Source organism: Rhinolophus ferrumequinum, chromosome X (genome assembly GCF_004115265.2).
Source record: "Rhinolophus ferrumequinum isolate MPI-CBG mRhiFer1 chromosome X, mRhiFer1_v1.p, whole genome shotgun sequence".
Lineage (NCBI taxonomy): Eukaryota > Metazoa > Chordata > Mammalia > Chiroptera > Rhinolophidae > Rhinolophus > Rhinolophus ferrumequinum.
Genome location: NC_046284.1, coordinates 111309310 through 111327688, shown reverse-complemented (window position 1 = coordinate 111327688; position 18379 = coordinate 111309310). Strand labels below are relative to the sequence as shown.

The 18379-nt window shown below is 47.1% G+C and overlaps 1 protein-coding gene across 9 annotated transcripts in view; it reads right to left on the bottom strand.

The window, feature by feature from the left end:
* MAP7D2 (MAP7 domain containing 2) overlaps positions 1–15653 on the bottom strand; it is a 91770-nt gene extending 76117 nt beyond the window's left edge. For 5 of the 9 annotated variants that reach the window (XM_033115120.1, XM_033115170.1, XM_033115126.1 and 2 more), the window contains exon 1: positions 15463–15653. In XM_033115120.1, coding sequence (XP_032971011.1) covers positions 15463–15589 — 127 coding nt within the window. In that variant the 5' untranslated portion in view covers positions 15590–15653. Of the gene's footprint in view, positions 1–2293; positions 2409–15462 lie in introns of those variants that run through there. The other 4 variants (XM_033115179.1, XM_033115186.1, XM_033115159.1 and 1 more) reach the window with 3 other exon arrangements.
* Positions 15654–18379: the final 2726 nt, after the last annotated feature.

Below are 18379 nucleotides of genomic sequence, written 5' to 3'. Positions count from 1 at the left end.
ATAGAATCCTCCTGCTGACCCCATCAGGACTTTCTGTTATTATACCCATTTTATAAGGAAGAAACTGAGGCTAGAACAGACCAAGAAACTAACCCCTGACCCCACAGCTAGTTAGTGGCCAAGCCACTATCTGATCAGATTAAAGTCTTGAGTGGTAAATTCTTTTAAAAAAATTGTTTTTTAATTTTATTTTATTGTGGTAAGAACACTTCCCATGAGATCTTCCCTCTCAATAAACTTCTAAGTGCACAGTACCGTCTTGCTGACTCCAGGAAAGATGCTGCACAGACCTCTAGAACGTACTCATCTTGCTTAACTGAAACCTTTTGCCCACTGAGTAGTAACTCCCCCTTTCCCCTCCCCCAGGCCCTGACAACCACCTTTCCACTCTTTGAGTCTATGAATTTGACTATTTTAGATACTTCGTATAAGTAGAATCATGCAGGATTTGTCTTTCTGTGACTGGCTTATTTTATGACGCCCTCAAGGTCCATCCATGTTGTCACATATTGCAGAATTTCCTTCTTTAAGACTGAATAATATTCCATTGTGGGTGTGTGTGGGTGTGTATAGCACATTTTCTTTATCCATGCATCTGTCCATAGAAATTTAGGTTGTCTCCATATTTTAGCTATTGTGAATAGTGTTAATAGGTCTTTGAGATCCTGATTTCAATTCTTTTGGCTATGTACCCAGAAGCAGGATTGCTGGATTATATGGTAGTTCCATTTTCAATTTTTTGAAGAATCTCCATACTGTTTTCCATGGTGGCTGCACCAATTGACATCCCCACCAACAGCGCAGAAGGGTTCCGGTTTATCCACCTCCTCGCCAGCATTTGCTGTCTTTTGTTTTTTTGATAAGTGCCACCCTGACAGGTGTGAGGGGATATTTCATCAGTAAAGTCTTAACTGAGGAAAGAGGTAAAAACGCAACACTATGTGCAAAAGGTTAGAGAAGAGCGACACCAATGTCACAGGTGTAAACACCAGACAGAAAGTCACGTTAGGAGGCTTTAAGGAACCGGGAGACTGGGAGGCTTTGGGAAAAGGGTGTGAGCGGTGGTCCTGCCTGTCCAAGAAGGCACAGCAAGCGGAGAGACCTTTCGAGGAGACGTGTCTGTATGAACAGAAGAGACTTCTGGACCCAGGAGGGAAGGAGGACCCTTCCAAGCCTCAGAGAATGTAGAGAGAAGATCCGCTTTCTGTCCTGGAAAAAGTTACCACACACCTGTGTACAGGGGGCAGCTAACCCCACATTCTCTCTCCATCCCCTCAAAGGGGAAGTCCAGGGGAAGCCTGTCCTTGGACCAAGACGATGGGGAGTGGAGAGGGAGCTGGGTCTGAGTCCTAGAGGGAGAGTGCTCAGCAGGAATACAGACACTTGACCTTCTCCACAACTGGAAGACAACAGGCAGAGAGGAGAGGACGTCGAGGAAGTCACTGGGACCCCATTAACACAGGGCCATGGCCGTTCCGCCTAGCGCAACCCTCCTGGCGTGTGTGCCAGCCACACCACTCAAGGTCCGGACGTGCCTCCATTTTGGCACAGCTGGCCTGTTTTCAGATCAGCCTGTGAATCACCTGTGTAATTATTCAAATCACTGAAGCTGTGACAGTCAGTAGGTCTTTAAAGGGGACCAATAACCCCAGCATAGGCCCGTCACAGTAACTCCTACACTGAGACAATATTTTTCTCAAAAGGCTGACTCCGTTGTGATCTAAATATCGACCAGGCAGGTCTTGTTTGACTACGGAGATTTTTCTGGTGAGGGCCGAAGTCCTCTGCCACACAGATAGCAAGGTTTCTCTCTCTCTCTCTCTCTCTCTCTCTCTCTCTCTCTCTCTCTCTCTCTCTCTCTGTCACACTCACACTCACACACACACCACACCCCAGAGGGTCAAAGTAATGCCAAGCTATAGGAATGCTGCCAACACTTCAGTGGCCCAAAAAGATAAGACTGAGGCCCTGAAACCTGATAGCCCTCCTGAAACCAGGTGTATGCCCAGCAAAGTAAACTGGGGAACAAACTAGAACATAGAAAGTGGTTACTGACATCAGGATGTTTCCAAAGGAATCCACGTTCCTGTCTACATTTTGTCTAATAAAATCCCTCCTTTCAAGGTTGTCTCCGAGGCACCAAGACATTTGCACCCACCACCCTGTGCCAGGGGCAGTGGAAATTTGTTTCTACTCTGGCTTTACCATCCTCAGAGATTCTGGCCTCACGTTCCCAAAGCGGGTTTAAGTCTACACATATGACATTCCCGGAGATCTAGAAAAGCCTACGTACCTTCCAGTCTTTCCTTCTGCAAGTGAAAAGCTGCAGTGCGTTGCTACATGAGCCGAGTCCAGGAAGAGGAAAATTTGAGTCTCTGCAGAAGGTCCAAGATCAGACTCCCCAGAAGCCTGCGTTTCCCCCTCTCATTTACATACACAGTGAAGTCATTCCAAGTAACGCCCTCAGGAGCTGGGGCCCATGTCTCCTTCCAGGGCATTACTCACTTATAGATAAACTATCTTGGGAAAGACAACAGCCTGCAGAAGCTCGAAACCAGGTTCTTTGCTCTGGTCCTATTTTTATTTGAGAGAAACCCTACCTTGAGCCAGAGATGGCGTTGTAAGCACAGGCTTTGCTTTCCATCTTTAGTTCTATTTGCTTCTCTGTTGAAAACTGTCCTCGGTCACTTCTTGCTATCCAAGGAGCATTTACTGAACCAGCTACTATACGACCTGCCTCATGAAGAAGTGTACCGTTTGGCCAAGACAGAGGCTTGTACACAAATATTGGTAACTATACTACTGTTGCCGTAAAGCTGTATCAGAGCGAGGGAAGACACTATGCTTGGCATGGTGGCTGGAGATGTGTCCCCGCATCTCCACCAGAACGGCTCCAATTAAAAAGACTGACAATACCAAATGCTGACACAGATGTGGCGGTTCTGGAAGTCTCAAGATTTCCTGGTGGGAATGCAAAATGGTACGATCATATTGGGTAGGCAGGATAATGCCCCCCCAAAGACGTCCACGTTCTAGTCCCTGGAACCTGTGAAAATGTTACCTTGTATGACAGAAAGGCCTTTGCAGATGTGATTAAGTGAAGGTTCTTGAGATGGGAGATTATCCAGGATTTTCCAGGTGGGCCCAACGTAATCACAAGGGAAGAGAGCAAGAATGAGAGAGAGATGTGATAGTGAAGCAAGTTGGGGAGGGAGTGACTGGCAGGTGACACGCTGCTGGCCTTGAAGATGAAGGACGGAGCCATGAGCCAGGTGGCCTCTAGGAGCTAGAGAGGGCAAGAGAACAGATTTTCCCTTAGAATCTCCAGAAAGGCTCTGTTGACACCCTGATTTTAGGAGTTCTGATTTCCAGATTATAAGATAATAAATTCATGTTGCTATAAGCCAGTAAATTTGCGCTAATTTGTTATAGCAGCGATAGGAAACTACTTCCAACTATGTGGAAAACGGTTTGGCACTATCGGCTAAAGTTGACCCAGCAATTCCACTCCTAGGTTACGTCCGCAACAGAAATGCAGCTGTGTGGGCACCAGGCGATATGTACAAGCATGTTCATAGCAGTTTTAGTCAAAAGAGTAAAACACCAGAAATAACCCAATTGTCCATCAGCAAGAGAATGGATAAAATAAATTGCAGTACAGTCACAACATGTAATAGTTCTCAGAAATAAAAAGAAATGAGATCCTGAGGTCTGCAACAACAGCATGAGTGAGACTTACAGACATAACGTTGAGTGAAAACACCAGGCACAAAAAAGTATATACTTGATGAACAAGTTCGGGAAATGGATAGTGGTGATGGTTACACAACATTGGGAATGTACTTAATGCCACTGAACTGTACTCTTAAAAAACGGCTAAAATGGTAAATTTTATGTTATGTATATTTTGCCAAAATAACAATGTACCTGCTACAGGAATGTATTTTAATAACATTCGGAAACAAGCAAAACTAATCCATAGTGAAAAGAGATGAGAACAAGTCGCCTTTGGCGAGAGTTATTGTCTAGGAGGAGGCCTGAGGGAGCCTTCTGGGCACTGCAAATGTTTAGTTTCTTGATCTGGGTCTTGGTTACACGAGTGTAGGTGTAAACATTCATCAGACTGCATGCTTCAGATCTGTGAATTTTCGTTTCCAAATGCCAACCCCAAGTTTATTTGCCCATGATTTTATTTACCTTCATCAGCATTGTTATCAACACTATAATGGAAAATGGAAAAGAAAACACCACCAAAAGTGTGCATGGTCGGGGAAGGCTTTAGGGAAGAGGTGAGGTGTAAGCCAAGCACTGAAGGATGAAGATGGCAGACACAGAGAAGAAGGGGATTCTGGGCCCAGGGAAGAGCACACACATGGGCAGTGAGGTGCCAGCTGGTGCAGTGTGTGCTGGACACTACAAACGGGGTGGTCGCTGGCCAGAGAGAGGGGGCTGGAGGGGTCAGCGGGGGCCCCGTCCCAACACGCCTGGGAAACCCTACAGCAGTTAGTCTGTACTCATGCTAGGCAGACATCAGAGGAGATTAAGCCAGAGAGTGACACGATGAATCCATGACAGGGAGGGTGACCTGGACAGAGGGACAGAGACCCCTAACTAAGGCTCTTATGATAATGGTCAGGCCCTAGATGACAGGGTCTGACGTTGGCATTGGCGATGAGGATGGGGACACGAGAGATGAAGGAGATGAAGGAGGCAGAACTCCCTATCTTGGATATAATGGGAGAGGGGTGGGGGAGGCTGCGGTGATTCTGCTAACGGGTGAAGACCAGAATCCCCCTCCCTCTGCCTCCTGGGCGGGCAGTGGGGGATCAAAGCATCTCAGAGCTGGAAAGCACCAGTCGGATTACCTAGTGTACATTGTACTTTCAGACAAGCAACCAGCAACCGAGTTCTTCTCACAGGCCAGCACCTGAGGCCACACTTTGTGAGGAACAAGCCGGAACGAGAGAGCTAAGGCTTATCTATGTTAGTGAGCCTGTCCTCGACAAGAGGGAACATGACTCGTTCACTTGTGGTGGCCAATGCCCTCCCCAAATGCCCTTGCCGACCTCACCTTCTGCCACGGGTCTCAGGCCCCACCAACCTCTCACTGGAAAAGTTCTCTCCACAGCCCACCCAAATCCTGTACAGCCAACGGTTCCATCTAATGGTTTGGTAATACCTTGTAAGTCAACCTGGGTTTTCCCCCAACCAAGCTGTGTAACCAAAATAGAGGCAGGGACAGACAGGGGTTGGCTGACTATGGGCAGCCCGGGGCCACCAGGAGCCAAAAAATAAGTCTTGGTTATCAGGTTTCATAGCAGCCCTAACAGACCTGGTATGAAACACAGGAGCTAACTGCTGGTTCTGTTCTTGGTGGCCTGTACACATCTGAGAGTGGTTGAATGACAGGTGCCAAATACCAGCACTTTCAGAGGAAAAACCAAGAATAGAGGGGTTTTAAGTGACTTGTTGGAGGCTTGAAAGTCATTCCTCAGTTTTGATCCTAATCTGACAAGGTTAGTCAACATCTAGTTAACTGCACAGTTCAATTCAGGAGCCACTACCACATGTGGCTATTTAAATGCAAATTATTTAAAATCAGATACAATTAAAAATTCAGTTCCTCCATGCTCAATAGCCACATGTGGCTGGTGGCTACCATATGGAACAGACGCAGAACATTTCCATCCTCACAGAAAGTTCTATTGGACAGCCCTATACCTCATATGTGGTATCTCCTTAAATTGGCCTGATTTTAAGAGGCACTCACTCTGAAATCATCTTTACATGCCAAAGTGGTAAGAATCCTTTAATTTTTAACTAATAAAGATAAAGTCATGTACCACAAAGTACATTCAACACTCCTTAGTAGAAAGGCACTGAGTCTTCTTGGGTCCCTCAGTCGAAAATGAGAGAAAGTAAAAAGACAAGAGAAATGAAAGCTGAACAGGGTAAACAGTCCATTTCGCTCTCTTGACTATTCTGCTATCAAAAGAGTTACTCTCATCCCAGAGGATTAAGGGTATGTGGAAATTAATGGGCCATTAATAAGAAGCAATTATTCTTTAGAAGTAATTTGTGACTGATGAAAACAAAATCAAGTGAAGTGGAAATTTGGGTGGGTGAGGAGGGTAAAAAAGGAGAGCAGGAACATGTTTTGCAGTAAGAAAACTGCAATTAGAAAACTAATTTTTTAAAGAGAGCTTTTAGTCTGAAGATGTAATTAAAACTACTTACATAATATTGGTTACTTACCTAATGAAAATGATCACTGTTAAATTTTGTTCATAACACGTATCTCCACTGGGAAAAGTTACCCAAGTGTGAAGAAAGCTTCCACTGAAGGCTGTCACAATATTTCACCACCAATTGTCACCCTTGACTGGTGCTCAAGAGAACTGAACACACAAAATTAATAAGGTAGAGAGGAGGAAAATCTCCTAAGAGGCAACACTACCCCCAAGCATAGGAAGAGAACACACAGGAATCTGGGGGAAATGGGGGAAACAGAAGCACAGCAGGAGAAAACTGTTTTGCCCAGTTTACAATTCAGAAGGATTATTTCAAGTGAAGGGCACATATTAAAGTGTTGTTTTGAAACAGGGACGCAGAGCCCTGCTTAATGAAGGTCTTTAAGCGCCTGGTGAAAGACTCAAGCTACAGGGGCCTTTCCTGCTCTGTATTTCTGAATTTCAGGTATTCATTTATGCCCTCCTTTTCTCCCTCCTTCTGCTTACATAAAATACAGTAGAAATAAATATGAAAAGTGGGCGAGAAAGAAAAAAACAAACAAGAGTAGGCATAGAAAAATGGAGCCAAGAAGAAAGTTACTCCAATATATCTACCCTATCAACCGGGGTTCACACTGCTTGACTTGCTAAACCAACAGTTAACTCTTAATGACTCAGCGACAAAGGGGAAGAAAGACCAACTGCTCAGAAGGGGGACACCTTGGGCCTGGCGGGGACTTGTCCTGCAGGCCCTGCAAGCAAGTGCTGGCTCACTGGCCCTGCTCAGTAAGTTCCTCTATGGCCCGTGCCGCTGTCTCACATCATCGAACCTAGGCCAGGGGAGGCGGGACGAGCCCCTGAATTGACTGGAACTGCCCGCGCAATAATGTGGTACCCAGAGTTAGGGCGTCTGTCCTGTCAGCCAACCTGAACTTGTTGATCACAATCAGCAAGTGGCTTCTGTGAACAAATGCTGGGTAGGCACAACACCAGCCCTGGGGGGAAATGACCAGACGACCTCACAGAGCCCATCCCAACCCAGCTCGACAGACCCCCCCCGCCCCCCAGCAGACTAGATTCCCACTGGACCCAACACAGAACCTGGGAGACCCGGAGCCAGTTACGACCACCCTCTGCTCCCGCCATTCCATCAGTATCACACCACGCTTTCCCTCTGTACAGCTCAATAATGACCGCCAAGTCAAGTCTACCCCCTTTCCGCAGCCTGTCAGGTCCCCAAGACGACGATCGGTGCGAGGACCTCACCACGTGCCCATGCTGGGGAAAGTGGAAGCAGCCTCGCTCCACAAGAGCCTGGGGCTCGAGGCCTGCTTTGCCTTGTTGTAGGCAGGGAAGACCATTTCATCAGAGCCTCTTTCCATTTCTCCTAAGCACACCCATGCAGATTCCCGTCGCACTGAAGACCACAGCACACATTCTGCGCTTCATCCCACACTCGGCAGCGCATTGACCACACGCAACACCACCGGGCCCTATGCTACCCTGGGGCTCATTCTAGCCCAAGAGAGCTTTCTGCCAGGATGGAAATGTTCCAGATCAGTGCTGTCCAATATGCTAGCCGCTAGCCACTGTTGGGTACCGAGCACTTGAAATGTGACTGGTCCAAATGGAGACATGCTGGAAGTGTAAAATACACAGGATTTTGGAAGACTTGGTGCAAAGAATAGAATGTAAGACGGCTCATTAATAATTCTTTATATTAATTATATGCTGAAGTGATAATATTTTGGATGTGCTGGGCTAAATAAATTATATTATATTAATTTCACCTGTTTGTTTTTACTTTTTTTAATGTACCTACTATTAGAAAATTTAGGATTACATATGTGGCTAGAATTCTATTTGCATTAGCCAGCACCAGCCTATACTATCATTTAGTCTTTTTCTTTAGATTGAGGTTTTTTTTTTCATTTTTACTCATTCTGAAAATATTCATGAAATTACAGTTTGATGTACTAGTTGTATTTTTACAATACAATTACGGAATCCACAGAACTTTTAGTCTAAAATTGAAGAGATAACTGTCTATGTGTCACCTAAAACCTTCCTGTGTACCACAGCCTTTGGGAAATGCTGGCCCAGGGCAGGGTTATTCAGAGTGTGGCCTGTGGATGGTGCCAGTCTCTTTACTGTTTGCTACCATCCGCAATAAGAACATAAATTGAAAGCATGCATTTCGAAACATTTATAGCAATTTCACACAGTAATCTGACATCCACTGATACCTTGGAACCTAATATCTAATGTAATCTAATATTTAAATATTGGGACTTGTATTTTCCATGTCTTTTACATTTTATTTTTCTAGTTAAGTCTTTTTATTGTATTTTACCAAGATACTGGTCAACAACAGATTGGAAACTAGAAAAAAAAAAAAACACACCCTAAACTGGTCTTGCCCCAGAGTCAGTTGAGACACACTGGCCTAGAGTACATGAGAACCTTCCCCAGGCCCTCCAGACTGATGATGCAAGAGCCGCGGTCCTCAGTCACACCCCGTGCAGTGTCACACAACAGGAAAGTATACTAAGCAGATCTTCCAGACCCAACAAGAAAGGCTGGTACAGAGAGGGTGGGGGATTAATTCCTGGCAAACCAAAATTCTGTTAAATGGAAGGAACTTCTCTTCCTCTAAGCATTTTAGTTAATAAAATTTTTGCTGTAATTTTAAGAAATGAGGGTCCTGTCACCTTTGAGGAGAAAAACAACTGTGTCCTAAGGAAAAGGTACACAAAATCCTTATAAAATGTAGATCGATAGAACTGAGCTAGTTTTGAGAGGGGTACAGAAGATGTGGGCGGTACAGCCCAGGTAGGAAAGGACTTAGTTATAACCCATCTGGGAAGGCATAGCGGCATGAAGTTAAAAATACTTATCTCTAGAGTCAAACACATTTGGGTGTGAAGCCTGGCTTGCTACTTACTGTATGGCCTTGAATAAATCTCTTAACCTCTCTTAATTTCAATGGACTTACCTGTTGCAGTAGAGAATCTCCTGAAAGAGATTTTCCTCCTCTCCCAGTCGGCGCTTACCACTCCTAGCAAGGAGCTATGTCCCCTCTCCTTGAATCAGTGCTGGCCTTATGACTTGCTTTGACTACCGAATGCAACAAAAGCGGCCTTCTGGGACTCCCAAGTCCAGGCCTTAAGAGTAGAGGCAATTTCTGCTTCCTCACTGTGGAAGTGCAGATGCCCCGTGGAGCGGAGCCCGGGACAGTGTCCCTGTGATTAGACACGTGGACCATGAGGCCTTCTTGGACACTTCACACCCACTGAGTTCCTAGCCGACTGCAGCAGCATGCGCCACTCCAGCTGACACCACATGGAGCAAAAGAACCACTGACTGCGCAACTGAGCCCACCCAACCCCCAGACTCATGACAAATAACAAGCTTGCAGTGGTTTGTTTCACAGGAATGCATAATTGAAACACCTCTAAAATGAGGATAAAAACAGTATAAGGGTGTTTGTGAGGAATACAGTAAAATAACGTGTGACAAGGGCTTATAATGGTACTGGTGTTCAATAGTGAGCAACAGTTCCTCTCTGAGGAGCTAAAATGAACACACGTGCAGGATGTGACTACAGACTGCCCCGCAGGCCAGCTCCAGGTTCTGAAGCTCGGCAGGCCCGGAGCAGCACAGCGAGATGCACAGAAGGCGAAAAGGCAAAAGGCAGGCTTTGGGGGGAAAGCCAGTCCCGGAGCTGCAGGATGGAGCGTGCAGCAGAATGGTGGTTTCTAAACCTCTGATGCATGAAGACGCCCCCCCCCCCCCGCCGACTCAAGGACTTCTGGGCAAGCACACATGTGCACCAAAGGCTGAAGGCCGCCACGGCAGAAGCCTAGCGGTCTCTACAGAGACAGAGCACATGGGTGGCGGCCAGGGCCTGGGGGTGGGCAGTGAGGGGGATGGGGAATGGCAGCGAATGGGGATGGGCTTGGCCTGTGGGGTGATAAAAATGTTCTAAAATTGATGGTAGTGATGATTATACAACTCTGTGGCTATACTGAAAACCACTGATTTGTGCATTTTAAATGAGTGAAATGTGTGGTACGTGAATGTCGTCTCGATAGAGCTATTATTACACAAATGCACAAGGGAGAGTAAAAATGAAGAGGGTGAGATGACAAAGGAGCAAGAAGTGCTCCACGGGGCTGGTTGTCTAGGGGCTACGGGACATCAGCCTATTTGGCATCAAGAGGAAAAGTGTGTATTTTCAGATAGGGAATGAACGCAGTACCAGCCAGGAGCTCTGTACCCTGGGGACAGACCCCGCCATTCCAAGGGATCACGGGCATTTGGCACGACTGCTGCCAGCTGTTCCGTCAAACGCTTTGTGTGTGTGCGGCTCACTCACACCTGCTTCTCTTTCACTTAAATCACGATCTGAACTCTGCTAACCACCAGGCTTTTAGAAAGAGAGCTCCCTACGCAAGAGGAAAGCAATGTTTCCAGACAGAAAATCAGATCAGGCCCACATTCAGGAAGAGGGGACCTTGAGACCTCGCCTGCCCCAGAGCGTCAGATGCCAAGCCAGACTCCACGTTCAAAGGTGTTCCCCTCAGATGTCAGGTGGGCAATGAGCAAGCTCTTCTGGGCCACAGCGCCCCAAGGGCAGCCACCCTCACCCCTCACCTCTTCCTTCCTCTGGTGTAATTCGTTCGAAGGAGGCTGGAGGGCAGGACCATGGGAAGTTTTCAAATCCCTGAGCTGCTGCCAGAGCCAACTCAGCACACGGACAGCCCCCCACCCCAACCAGGCAGTATCGTCAGCAGCGTCATGGGGCAGTAAATGCCCCATGAGCATTTACTAGGCTGAGCACAAGTTATAGCTTGTTAAGTCCTCCCATCAAGGCCCACCAGGCTATTTACCAGCACGCCGCCCCCAAATCCCCATCTTTTGCCCGCCCATATAACCCTGCAAATCCTGTTTTATAAGTCAATCAGTATAATTACTACTGAAGACCAGGTGTTCTCTTAAAAAACAAACCACTGCAGAAGATGGGGCATCTGGATGAGAGGAAAACGTCCTTTAATCTTGGAGTGGAAGAAGGGTTAAAAACAGAAATGACAGGCTTTGACCAGTTATGTCACCAGGGTCGGGACATCAGAAGAGAAAGCTTTCCCTTTCAGCAGTTTGCCCTGAAGGTCCTGCCAAGTCAAAGTCCTACAGTGCCATCATGAAAACAGCCAGAAGCCCCAGACCAAACGCAGCTTTGTGACATTCCCTCCTGCCCCGGGCATCCTTCTGTCGCCAAAGGGACTGCAGATGTTAACACACATGCACAAACTGAACTTGCTCTTTTTAGGTCCAAGCAGTTTCAGGATTAAAGTGTTCAAGAATGGTTTCAAATGCAACTTGGAGAAAGGATGAGGAACTCTGATTCCTTAGGGGCCTACTCTCAGCTTTTCCTACCCAGCCTCCCCACCCCACTACTCTGGGCCCTGGGGGAAGGCTCCCCTGAACTTCCAGCTTGCACCTCTACACTCTCCCGATCCAGGGCAGGGGATGGAAGATGTGCGGGCCAAAGGACAGCAGGGGACCTCGCCTTACCTCAGAGCCATTCCCTCCTTACTAGGGAACAACTGGGCAAATGAGTGCAACTCAGTCAACACCAGCAGAACGCACTGGGAAGCTCAACAGTCCTCAGGAAACATGCTTTGTAATTCCACTATCTCGAACTCTTCCACCAACGGGCTTCCTTAGTCCCCCTGCTGAGTATTTACTGAGCACTCAACCTGGTGTCGCTGCTGCCAGCATAATGCAACTGTCAAACAATCGCTTACAGACCTACTGTGTGCAAAAACTCTGAGAGGTCGGATGACCATCCAGCCTCCCTCTGCAGCAGGTGGCACGGAGAACAGCACATATAACCTGGACCGAGGCCTTGCCCTCAAGCCAGTGATCTAATGGGGGCATTCGTGGCTAACCAGCTTGAGCACTTACTGTGTCAGGCACTGCTTTACAGATGTTAATTCCTTCATCCTCAAAGCAGTGCTCCTATCTCCCTGTTTTGTTCTTCAGCTTATTTTAAAGGTGCGAAAACTGAAGCTCAGAGATGTCACATCACTTCCCCCAGGTGAGACAGCAGGAAGGAGAGAGGTGGCATTCACACCCAGGCTATCTGGACCTCAATCTACTCTCAGCTCTAGGGACAGCAGTAGCCACCGGTACAGGGTCCTGCTTACAGTGGGTACCAAGAGGAAATGGAAGGTGAATGTGACATACACAGAATAAGAAGAATGCTTCGCTGGAGGTGCTACAGGCACATACAAGAGGCCATTCCTCCTCTGAGAGAAGCCTAGAGGAAGTGAACCCCCAAAGGAAAAGGGGAGAAGGGGGCAGGCATTTCAGGCTGAGGGGAGCACAGGACTTATGTGACACTGAGGCAGTATGACAGCTGAGATCTGATGATTCTACCTGCTGTCAAAGGTATTTAAGCAGATGCAAGCAAGAGGTGCTTGCTCTTCCTTCGTTACATAGTGTGTATAACACCAAAAAGAACAGTACATTTGGTCATTTCCATGGGGGGGTTAATTAAAAGGAAAAAAAGCATTACTAGTGGATAATGGGAACATGCACAGGATTTCAATATAGGAAGAACCTGTTGCTAGAGGAAGCAACCTAAGGTAGTCCCTTGCCATCTTCTACAACAGCTCCCAGGAAAACCACGCGCCAACTCATATCCATTTCCCCAATGTGTGGAAATGAAACTGTGGGAGAGCCTACACATCGCAGGCATTTCAGTCTTTTCCAGTGCTCACAGCACTCAGCACAAGCTTAGGAACAAAAACTGACCTTCAAAATATGCAGGGTTGAGTCTCATTAGGAATGATAAGACCTTAGGCAACTGAAGAATAATCAGATTCCAGGTTGGGTTATAATAAAACCTCAACAATCAAGACTTTTCTGAGGGTGACATTATTTTTTTTTTAAGTACCTGACCTCACAAACCTTCAAAAAAAAAAAAAAAAAAAAAACCATGGTACTACTGGCACCTAAACTGAACACTAATTTTTCCACACCAACCCTAATACACATAGAAGTTTATTTAATATTTTAAACCTTCACACATCTTTCCATATTTCCAATGAAAGAAAATGGCTTTAAGCTGATCTTAGTATCAGTAGAGAGTGCATTAAATGGTTCTGCAATAAAATTTCCAACCAGAGCTTAGTAAGAATGCCCCTCTTATTAAGTTCCTTCAAACAAATTAAAACCCCACAGATAAATTTCAGGCCTGACCCATACAGCCCCTCCCTGCCTATAAAATATTGAAATAACCTATTATTTAAACTCCCAACCAAACAAAAATGTGAACTTCAACACCTCCCCTTTCCAATGTTTTATTCCATTAGGTCCTCCTCCCCCAAGGCTGGTTCTGATGGGTTTGTGGGTGGTAAGAGGGACCAAAGTTTTGCCACCCCAAAATGTGCCTTTTGGGATATTGATGCAAGCTGGTTATTTAGAAACAAAAGACTCAGAAAGAACCTTTGACACCCCCCTTCCTGCCTAAAGGAATTCAGATAGATAAACCTGCTTAAAGGAAGGGAATCAGCATAATCACCCTAGCACATATGAATTAACACGTATGATGAACAGGAAGAAATCTAGCAAACCCTGTTTCTCTGTGTCCCTTGTTTCAGGATGGCCCAGGAAGAATTTGTTTACCATGTTTGCTCTTTCTCCTACCAGTGAATTACCGGCTTCCCCTCTGGAATCCCTCCCCTTTGTCCAGAATGGTATATAAGCCTCAACTGCCCAATGTCTCATATCTTTTGACACCCTGGTATGTATATCCGTGGTAAACTTTGTACATTTTCTCCTGTTAAGCTGATGATTAGCCCAGCTAGGAGAATTTAGAAGGTGGAAGGAAAAGCTGTTTTTTGGGGTGCCCCCACAGTGGGTTCTGGGTTCTTCCCTAGCAGATGCAGCAGAGTTTCTGAAGCAAAAAGGATGAAAACTGAAGTACGTATTTATAGTATTTGTATCACTATCCTGACATTTGTTAAATTTTGCCTTAAAAAATGCATGATGAAAACTGCAAACTGGGAAAGATTTAAGCCACCTCCTTCTTCTATAAATGATGCAAATGAAGGCTCAATCACAAATACCTCCATCCCAATGAAAAGCATGTTTTAAGTGACTCAAGAGCATTTCCCTTGATTACTTTCCCTTCCTTGGTACACCTTATATAAAATGTGTGGCTCTTCACTATGCGGTAATTCTTCGAATCTTATACTTAAGATGTGCGCTTCAGTGGTATGCATGTTATACTGCAGTGAAAAGTGTTTTAAAAATAGCTCACATTAACTTAAAAAAAAAAAGGTGTTGCCAAGAAAAACAGCTTGAAATCAATTTCCACGCTGCTTACACCCCCGTAACTACCTGCAACTACTTTACAGAACGTTAGAAGACGCGAGAACTGCTTATCTAAAATTCTGATAAATGTCCTCAAAATCCACCCCTGCTCCTCTCATTTCTGGGCAGCCAGTCCGGGGACCAGCCTTCCATAGGTCCCAGCAGCCGCAGCCACCTGGGCTGGGAAACTCATGCGTCGCGTTGCCACGTGAGGGGGCCGCGGCCCCGACAGACCCCTGGGCAGCGCACCCAAGGTCTCGGGGAGCGCACGCGGGCGGCAGGGGAACCCAGCTGGGGGAACCCAACTGCCCGGGCGGCGCTCCATCCGCCCTTGCCAGTGTGTGATTCGCGGATTCTGCCCCCTGGGGATGCCGCAAAGCACGCAGCTGGGCTACCTTCGCGGCAGCTGCAGCAGCGGCTCGCGCGTTTCCCTAGACGCAGAGCGGGCGGGCGCGCAGGCCTGGGCGAACCCCGGAGCCCGCTCCGTCGCCCCCAGTGGCCCCCACACCAGCCGCTCGCGAGGAGGGGCCGCCCTCCCCAGGGCATCAAGTGTGGGCCTCGGCACCCCACGTCAAACACACTTTCACCCACCCTAAGCCACCTCCAATCGCACCCACTCACTCTGACTAGCCAAGAGGGGACCCTGCCACCCGCATCGCGAGAGGCGCGGCCCTCCATCCAGTGCCCCACCGACCCCAGGCCGGAGGAAGGGCGTTTATCCAACCGCCACGCCGCGCCTCTGCCCCGCGCGCCCCAGAGCCGCTGCTCCGAACAGCCCGCGGCGGGTCCGCCCCGCCCCCCCCGGGGGCCTGAAGACCCCCAGGCGCCCGCCGCACCCCGGGGGCCCTACCTGAAAGCCGGTGGTTGGGCGGCGAGGTCCGCACCGCGCTCGGTTCGGCCATCTTCCCAGGGAGCGGAGGCCCCCGCGCAGTCCCCTCCGTCGCAGCTCCCGCCCCGCAGCCTCCGCCGCGCTCCATCGGGATGCGGGGCCGCACAGGCGCACTGCCGGGGCCGCCGCGCCGCACCGCACCAGCCCCGCGCGCGCCCGCACGCGTCCGCGCCCTCACACAGCGTGCGCACACGGCGTGCACGGGCGATGTGCGCACCGGTTCTCAGGCCGCGCACGCGCACCACGTGCACATGCAATGAGCACACCGGTCCTCAAGCAACAGGCGTACACCTACCTCGTGCACTTGCCGTGTGCTCACCAGCCCTCACACGGCACGCACACATGGCGTGCACACACTAATATAAAAGCTCCCCATACAGTGCACATACTCAAAGCGTTATGCACAGAATGCAGTTTCTCACAGGGTGCGCACACATCCTCACAGCGTGTGAACAAAGCGCACACCACGTGCACACAGGTGCTCACCGAGCACGCACATGTTCTCACACACCGTGCACACCCGTCCTCACGTCTCGCATACGTTCACACACGCTAGGCGTCCACATACATACTCAGCGCAGGAGCTCTGGAAACAGTTCGTGGCTAGGGCCTCAGACAGGCGCCCCTTGCGCCCATGCCAATGGGGGCAGATACGGTAAAGCCCAGCAAGCACAGTTAGGTTCCAGTTCTTGAGGCGCCCGGGTGGCCGGCACTGGGTCCTTCTTCACCCCAGCCAAGCGTGTGGCCACCCAGGGTGGGACTCCAATAAGCCAGGCGGAGCGACCTTCAAGGAAGGCAGGGCAGGGACATGCATTCTGATGAACCTGGGCCTTCCAACCATACTTACACTCCCCTGCTGATTCCACCCAAGAGCTACTCGAAGGTTCTTTTTTTCCTGGTGTGCAAATAATGTGCACTTGAGAAATCGCAGCAAAGACATCTCTGGAAAGTCAGAAGAAACTGCTAAATGTGTAGACTCGGGAGTAGGATCGGGGAAGAGTGTGTGTGAGAGTTCGTGTGTGTGTGTGTAAGGGGGTGTCTTTCCTATGGACATCCTTTTACCCTTGCCACGAGTATTTATCATCTTTTCAAAAGCATGCATATTGAAAAAGACATCTTTGCATGGCCAGCTTGCCTCCAGGTGTGTACCCAGGTATAGCCTGCCAAGTGATCATCCCTCCAGGGGAGCCCGGGGCTGCACGTTTCTCTGTTGGACAGTGGTGACCAGCCCTCTGAGGTTTTAACACCCACCCTAGGGCACAGAGAAATACATGATTATAAAAAGCCGAATAAAGTTCAATAAAGGTACAAGGTTCCTTTGGGGGGTGATGAAAATATTCTAGGATTATAGTGACTATACTAAAAAAAAAAAACCACTGAATTTTACATTTTAAACCGGTGAACTTTATGGTATGTAAATTATACAATAAAAAAAAAAGCTTGAAACCCTCAGGAACTGGCATCCGGATTCCTGGCAAAAAGCTTGGAAGAGTCCCTTTGTGGCACAAAAATGAGATGAACATGTTCGTGACACTCCCAAAGGTGTGCCCGGAGTAGGGTGCGACTGTGGTGAGAAAGCCAGGAGGGGTGTGTAGACACAATTGAGCAGGAAAGCAGGCAAGTGGGGGCTGGTCCCTTGGCTGTAAAGAAAGCTGTTTCTAACCCAATAAGATTGAGTCAAGTTAACTAGGGCATGGGAGCTGTTTTCCACTTCTTTTTCCTCACAGATCTTAGGTACAAGTTTATATAATTCATCCAATTCTTGAGCTTATGGCTTGCTGACAGTAGCACCCCTCTGTAGTTTTATTCTTCCTCTTTACTTTTTATTCCCACTTCCAGTCCTCATTCTAGTAATAGACACCTCCTCTGTTTAATATATTTTTGTAGTTCTATTTTTCAAACATAGAGTGTTGTGAAGATATGCATGGTTTTAATTTATATAAATAACATTGCACAAGAGATTTTTCTTGCTTGGAATTGTTTTCAACATCTATCCATTGCAGCTGTATGCAAGCCTATCAGAAATAGATTAGCCATTCATTCTGGTTTACTCTTTTGTAAATTGCCTATTCAGTCCTTGCCCATCTTTCTGTGGGCTACTCGTTTTTTTCTTGTTGATCTCCAGGAATATCGCGTATTCTAGATACTAATTCCTTGTGGGTTTAAATACTGCAAATATTTCACACTAGTCAACTAACCTTTTCTAAGATTAGCAAACCTCCTTAATGTTCATGCCCAAATCAACACATTTTAAAAGCCTCTTGTATGGAAATAATCCCTTATAAAAAAGTTGCAAGTTTACAAAGAACACTCACATATCCTTTACTCAGATTCACCTATCATTACCATTTTACCCCATCTTTAAAATCATTTGTACTTCTATGTTTTTTTAATCAACTGTTTTCAGTTGATTTTCTTAACTTGATAAAGGTTATCTACCAAAAGCAAACAGAAACTCACAATTTTTTTTAAAAGTCAATTTTAGTTAAGAATGTTCCTGACAAGCAGCACAAATTATTAGTCTCATTAAATCCAATCGTTTTTACGCAAAAAGTTGCGTATTATGTATGGCCCTTTACCCCTAAATACTTGTATTTCCTAATAAGGATATTCTCTTGCACAACCACATTAGTTATCAACTTCAGTAAATTTAACATAGCTACGACTTTATCTAATTGGTTGTCAGTTTCTCCACTGTAGAGGTACTAGGTATTTTTCTATTGCAATAAGCAATATGTGGGGAAGCATTTTAAGGCCATGCAAATATTAATAAATATCATACTCTGTGTCAAAACTTCCCCATAAATTCAGCACCTATTGACAGTTCTTGCTTGATCCAATCTTTCCCATGGCTACAAAATAAAATCTATCAAGTTTT